Below are 7,129 nucleotides of genomic sequence, written 5' to 3' on the forward strand. Positions count from 1 at the left end.
AGCATCTACTATTTGTACTAGTTAGTGTCTGTAGTAATATCTTAATGTAGAACGTCTTGTTGAATGTTATCTCAGTTGATGAACATGTGAGAGCTATTGGTATTTACAGAATTGCATTTCACTAGACTTCTACTTAATAGCTCTAAATGCTTCATAATGATGATTTGCACTGCTCTGTAACTGCCATTTTTAATGTTAGAATTTTACAGTAAAACTCAGCAAAACAGCATTTGTAGTAATTCAGGGTCTATTTTTAATAGCATTTTTATGTCTCTGCAGGTGAGTCCTAACTTTGATAAAGTGAGGGGAACTAGGAAAGAATACAGTTTACCTTCTCTCAGCAATACGTTTCAGACAAATTATTTTAGATGTGATTGCTGCTGTGGGTTTACTGTTTATGAAACTTTTTTTGATGAGTCTGGAAACTACTCTAAGTAGGTGTAACATGCTGGTAGCAAGAGGGTTGTAAGTATATTTTGATGAATAACCTGTTTGTTTATTGCTGTGCTTTTCTCTGGTTAAAATCTTCAAAGCACATTGTTTTCGGATCCAACTTCTGAAACAACAGTAATACTACTTGCTTTGGCAAATGCTTCTTAACAAAATGTTTTTCCTGATTACAAAGAAAGTACAGCTCTCACTTCTAACTGAAAGAGGAATGGGGGAAGCAGTGCAAGAGTTTGTGGACAAAGAGGAAAAAGATGCCATAGAAGAGTTGGTGAAATTTCAACTAGAAAAAACGCAGAGGTTTCTTAAGGAGCGTCGCACTGATGCAGAGGAAGAAAAAATAGATGAAGAGGTAATATTCTGTTAATTCCTTAGGAGAGTTTGAGGCAGCTAGTAGAAAAAGTAGTGCTCAAACTTGGTTTAAATGATTCCTCATGTGAGGAACATGTGTAACGCCTCTTGTAATTTTCTGGAGTTAATAAATATGATGAAGTTCAAATCCGTAGTTTTAAAGCTTATATTGAAAATGGGGAGTAGGTTTACTTAGACTGATGCTGTGTTTGCACACGCATGCACGGAATAGGTCTGTCACTCCAATATATGTAGAACTAGATATATATCTACTGTGAGAAGGTTGGTAGATATAATCTCTTTTTAGCTTTTCCATATTGGCCTAGGGAGGAGTACCAGAACAGGGCAAGCACAGAGGAAACTTATCCTTCAGGTGCTTTACTGGCTCCTGACTGCTTGCAGCTCAGAGTCTCCCAGAGACAAACCTGGTTTACGTGTATCTAGGAACCCTTAACAGACTTGTCTGCCAACATGTTGAGCTTCCATAAGAGCCCATGTATTCAGCTGTAATATTTAATTATTGTGTGACAAGTTGTTCTGGCGGCTTAGCTGTGGGCTGTGTAAAGAATAATTTGGCATGTGGGAGGAGGAAGGTTGCACCGCCTGTTTTCTTGCTGATTGCTTTAATTCATGAGGGGTTGAAATTAGTGCCCATAGACTTTCTGTGCCACTTTGGAGTTGCTGGTTGTTTGTATTTCAGACTAATAGCTTCTTTCCCTCCCACCCATCATATCTTTTTCCGTATTTGACAAGTTGAGCTTTCTTAGTTTTACATGTATTGCAAAGTTCGTCTCTTTCCAATATTGTTGTTTTCTATCTCGCTTCTTCATCTCTACCCCTTCTTTTCCACTTATTCATATTTCACTGTCCCTTAACATCAAATTACGTATACTTTCCTTCTCCTGAACATACCTCCTGCTTTTCATTGTGTCCCAAGTTTTTTCTCTCCAGTGATGTAGCTCCAGTTATTAATAGAATGTGAGATTCTTGGACTGTAGAACAGCTTGAAAAAGCTTTAAACAGACTGTTCAGTTATTCTTATACTCTCTTTTGCCTCTTGCATGAGCTTGACTTAATTCGGTGATTAAGACTTCCCACTTACTGCATGTTGATTATTGTATGACATTAGCTGTTACTTTGATGAAAACTTTTTTATTCAGGTGCGAAAATTCAGGGAGAGTAGAAAAAAGAATACTGAAGAAGAGGATGAGGAAGTTCGTGAGGTAACTCCTTTGAATTTTGAATGTAGGTTGAAGAGTAGAATGGTGACCACTGCGTGTGAATGATGTCACTTAGCAATACTTCAACATTGTCCTTGCCAAAAGTGCCTTTCTGGCTAGGGAAGATAAGTAACTCTATTTTAAATCTTCCTGAGTATAGTATGTGCCTGAGCTACTACTCAGTTTGGCTTTTGAGATCTCTTTTCTTGTGCAAATTTGTGAACCTGAATGTCATGTTGATTTTGCCTTGTACTGAGGTTAGACCAGGTGACCTTCACATCTGTCAGCTTAAACAATTTGTGATCCCATCGCCAGTGGACCTGTGGGTGGGCTATACTGAGTGTATTACTGGAACCATTTGCTTTATTGGTAAACCTTTAGGCACTCTTGTCCTCATTAGTAGTCTTAGAGTCTTAGATCTCCCAGAGATTTGTATCTGGGTTGTGTGCGTCTTTCCAAAGAGAACTGACAGCCTTGGTGCTCTTGTGTCTTTGCGAGCTGTCTGGGGCTGGAATGAAACTGAGGAAAAGAACACCTGGGTTGGGATTGAGTTCTCCTCTTTGTGTGAATTAGTTGTCTTGAGCACTCGCTGCCAGCAGTGAAGATGAAGGATTCTTCCTCTGAGCAGATGTACCTGGCTGATACAGGATGACCTGTACTGGTCATCAAACTCCACTGACAACATATGATTAACTAGTTCTGTTCTGTTTTGAGAGCTTAGCTAGCTACTTTATATACACACGTATAAATTAAACAGACTAAAAACTGTTCCTGCTTTTAGACAAACTTCCTTGCTTTTCGTGATGCTGTGGGTTTGGGTCTTTTAAGCCTTAATGGTTTGGAGCTGTATATTATATACACGCGTATAAATTAAAGAGACTAAAAACTGTTCCTGCTTTTAGACAGGCTTCCTTGCTTTCCATGATGCTGTGGGTTTGAGTCTTTTAAGCCTTAATGGTTTGGAGCTGTATTATCACAACTAGCATTTAACAATGGTGTATTTAATAATTGTTTTTCCTCTAGCACCTATTATTCCATTTCAGGCAATGACCAGGGCTAGAGCCCTCAGATCTGAGGATGCTGTTCTTGTCGAGGCTTCCAGTGATGAAGAACTCATGGACACGGGGACAAGAGGCACTGGTGATTCGGATGATGCCCTTCCTGGAACAATGAGGCAAGGAAGGGGGCGGGCAAGGGGCAGGGCAAGAGGTGCAAGAGGACAAAATGCGACAGCAAGAGGTTCATCTCGAAGGGGAAGAGGTAAGAAAAACTTCACATTCTTTGTACTGTGGTTACTGACTTTTTTTTTTCCTCCTTAAAAGGTGACTTTCTTTAATGTTTGTATCTACTGGAAATTTATTGCTTAAGGACTCTTACTTGTGAAGACATTTTTCTTCCCCTGTATTTTTGATATATTACACACAGTTGACTGCTTTACAAGCCTTAAGTTGTGACTTCTTCACAGGGTGATTAAAATAAAGATATTGCTTCCCAGTTGTGGAAACATAATAGACTGTTAAAAGGTGCATTATTGAGAAGATCTGTGCAGTGAGGTGTGTGAATAACCCTTTGTTACTGCTAAAGGTAATGCATTGGATCAGTACAGAGAAGAGGTACAGATTGTACCTATCCTAATGGAATTTACAAGAGACTTCATTGTTGCAAGTGACTGAGAGAATGGGATATATTTCCCAAGCTAAAAGTGTGAGAGCGAGTGAGTGTGTGTGTGTGTGTGTGTGTGTGTGTATTTCCCAAGCTAAAAGTGTGAGAGAGAGTGAGTGAGTGTGTGTGTGTGTGTGTGTGTTAAGAGGCTGGCTCTGTAGAGTTTTGAATGCTTGAACTGGAGCAGTTCTGCATGTGAGAAGGGCTTTGATTCAGATAAGAAAATGAAGAAATAAAAAGAAATGTTGGTTTTCTAGTGACTTCCCACTCAGTAATGACAGACTAAAGCTGGGGGGGCAGAAACCCGACCACCGAACAACCTATTGTTTATTATCCCTGCAGGAAGCACTAGCCAAGAGTCAGCTACGAGCAGCAGAACCTACAAGCCTGTGTCTGTGCCTGCCAAGAATATGTCAATCATGGATGGTAGGCATTCGATCTCACCATGACTCTAATTGTAATGGAGGTGTTTGTTTAATAATGAAGTGCTTTAATTGCCTTTATTTCTTTTAGTCTGATACAGCTATGAGAGATTATTTCATTTCTAATTAAATACAAGGGCTAATGGTGATGAGAGAAACCAAAATGGAGGGGAGAAAAAAGAGAATAACGATAACCCTGCTGCTGTGGGGTACAATGAAACATGTTGGGAACTGCTGATTAGAACTAGAAATAGGGAACATCTTGCTATATGCAGTTCCTTAAGGAGTAAGCATGGAAGGAATGTGATTTATTGGCATCTATTTTCTGCAGAATATTCCTCAGTGGATAAAAGTTTTAACTTGGCTGATGCAAATCCATTTAGTCTTGACATTGTAGCAAGTTTCAGAAGTGACAGTTTTTATTAGGGGAGAGAAACACGTGTGTGACTTAAGCCTCATTTGTGAGAGTAGCCCTTCCTTACACCAGAGGACAGGCTCTGAGGAAACAGCGTAGGTAATACGAGTATTAAAGAAAAAAATACAGCTCATGAATCTATATGTGAATCCCACAGAAAATACACAGAAGTAAAGCGAGTTTTAAATTAATAAGCGTATTACTTGAAGTTTAAATTGGTCAGCAAATGATCTAAAATACTTCAGAGAAATAAATTTTAGCAGATATGTTGATGTCTAAACTGTTAGATGTACAGAAATACAAATTATAGTGACATTTTTCTCTTCCTCTTAACCAAAGTTACTGAAAGCTTTTCAGCCAGGCTGAGAAGCACCTGCAGAGGGCTAGATCCCCAGACTCTCAGATTCTCACAAAGCCTTAATTTATGTTTGGGTTTGGGGGATTTTGCTTTTGTGTTTTAGGGTATTTAGGATATTTTGCAGAGGAAATGCATTCTGAGCAAGTCAGAAAAGGAATGATGTAACATTGTTTGTATTTTATTGTGTGAGCACATCAAAAACTATATTTGGTTTTATTCCAGCCTTTAAGTCTTTCAAACCACAGGCCTCCTTGAATTCATCTAAATCTTATTCTGAGGTAAGAAGCATGTTGCCTGAGTGACGTTGCGCTGCCTTTGGCTGTCTCTTGATTTGAGAAATGAATATATGGTCAAAACATTACCCTAAATCATCAGATGTTCCCAAGCTGTCAGTTCCAGCAGTAAGCTTCTGCATGTTAATTTTGTCAACCTTTTGTGCCCTTTTTTGGTATCATGTTGGTCTGACGAAAATGAAGACTGTGTTTTGTTTGTGACCACAGTCTTAAGATGCAGAGAGTATATACATGAGTATTTTCAGAGTATCTGCATGATCAAGGGTAAGAAGAGCAAAAGTTGTGCTGTATTTGCATGTTTGTACAGTTCTGGCCTGCAGCCCTCTCAAGTATGTGTTAGAGTAACTAAGTAGGTTATAAATAAGTATATAGTAGGGGAAAAAAACCCCAAAGGTTCTATGCTCTAGTACTGTAGTATTATGCACTGTATCTCTGTAAGAATAAACTCTGTTAAATAGCTTTATAAATTATATCATTTTTTTCAGGATATTATAGATGATGACTCTGATATGGAAGAAGTTTCTGTTGTTCCTTCCAAAGTCAATCAAAGGTTGGTATGTTTACTTCAGGAATGGTACCATTGCTGCCTTATTTCTGACTGGGCAGCAGAATCCAGGGATCTGATCCACTACCTGAAAAAACCACATTTTTAAGAAAGTCATAATGTTACTTAGAGAAGTTATATAATTGTTTTTACCTGTTAATGTGGATGATCTTTCTGTAACAATAAGTTGATGTACTGATTGAGATAAGCTGGCTCAGAGCTTTACAATAAGGTAGCTTGAGAATTTGAGTAGTTCTCTTTACTGTTATTTCTGTTTGGGGTCCAAGGCTAAATTGAAGGGCAAGTTATTGGAATGCCTGGTAATTGAGAACATGCTGATGCCTTTGTTTCCCTTTTTATATTTCAAGGTTGTCAACTACACCTTCAGTTAGTAAAAGAGGTTCACAAAGCCAGACATCCAGAGGAGTTGATTTTGAGTCGGATGAGGTATGGTATATAGCAGCCTTTTTTTTTTTTATTTTAATTTTCTATAGTTTACTGTTTTACAGCTATTTGAATGAAGCATTTCAGAGTGAAATTGGGCATTTTCTTTTTCCTCACTGATAGGGCTAGATTACTGCAACCAGCTTTAACTAGAATATATACGTAATCATCAAAAATAAGGCTAAAAAGGACCTTAAGAGAATATCCAGTCCTTTTTTTTCCCATCAATTCTTAATCAGTAAATTGTCATTTCTGAAATGTGTGAAACAAGTTGTTTTGCCTGGGAAAGACAGAAATCGTGATCTACTCTAATGCTTGGCTATGTCCTTTAATTTGTTCATTTTAATCTTGTAAAAGGGAAGAATTTGTGATCTGAACTTTTAAATCAGCTGAGAATCTCTTTCATATCAAAACCAACAAAACCAGGTCTGTTGGCAAACATGGAATAGTGTGACCAGACTTTCTATTTTAATCTAAAGGTGACTTGACTTTTTATGACTTGGAATGCATGCAAGTTGTAGTAATGCCTATCTGTTCATGAACTGCAGGATGAATTTGATCTGTTCAGAAGCACTCCACCATCAAGAAGAACTAAGTGATTTTTGGCTCACTATACAAGAGAGATCGTGCAAGTTAGTGAAGAAAACAGAAAGCAGCTTGCAAGGCATCCTCTGTGTGATGTTTCTCTGTAAACGATGGCTTACCTTCAGTTTTCGCTTCTATGACATGTTTTTGGGATTGAGTGTTTTTTCTCAGCGGCACCAAGTTTAGTATAATTTGGGTACTGGGTTGCTTGGTGCATTAGGCTGGACTCTAATATTCTGGAAATTCTGCCTAAAACTTCTAAAGGCCCTATTTTCTTTCTGAGATGATAATGTAAGTAATGGTTGCGTCTTTTATAGAAAACTCCACCTCCTGGGCTTGATTTTTGTGGAGGAGTAAATGTATAGTAGTATGCAAGTATGGGTATGGA

At 38.3% G+C, this 7,129-nt stretch overlaps 1 protein-coding gene across 1 annotated transcript in view; it reads left to right on the forward strand.

Annotated features, from left to right (window-relative positions):
* Positions 1-6,755, forward strand: part of MRE11A (MRE11 meiotic recombination 11 homolog A (S. cerevisiae)) — a 19,158-nt gene extending 12,403 nt beyond the window's left edge. Inside the window, exons 12-19 of the mRNA XM_009876255.1 lie at positions 626-799; positions 1,959-2,021; positions 3,062-3,278; positions 4,023-4,106; positions 5,098-5,153; positions 5,627-5,718; positions 6,081-6,159; positions 6,705-6,755. Of these exons, the coding sequence (XP_009874557.1) occupies positions 626-799; positions 1,959-2,021; positions 3,062-3,278; positions 4,023-4,106; positions 5,098-5,153; positions 5,627-5,718; positions 6,081-6,159; positions 6,705-6,755 (816 nt within the window). The remainder of the gene's footprint in view (positions 1-625; positions 800-1,958; positions 2,022-3,061; positions 3,279-4,022; positions 4,107-5,097; positions 5,154-5,626; positions 5,719-6,080; positions 6,160-6,704) is intronic.
* The last annotated feature ends 374 nt before the right edge of the window (positions 6,756-7,129 follow it).

The sequence above is a fragment of the Apaloderma vittatum genome, unplaced genomic scaffold, assembly GCF_000703405.1.
Source record: "Apaloderma vittatum isolate BGI_N311 unplaced genomic scaffold, ASM70340v1 scaffold3039, whole genome shotgun sequence".
NCBI lineage: Eukaryota > Metazoa > Chordata > Aves > Trogoniformes > Trogonidae > Apaloderma > Apaloderma vittatum.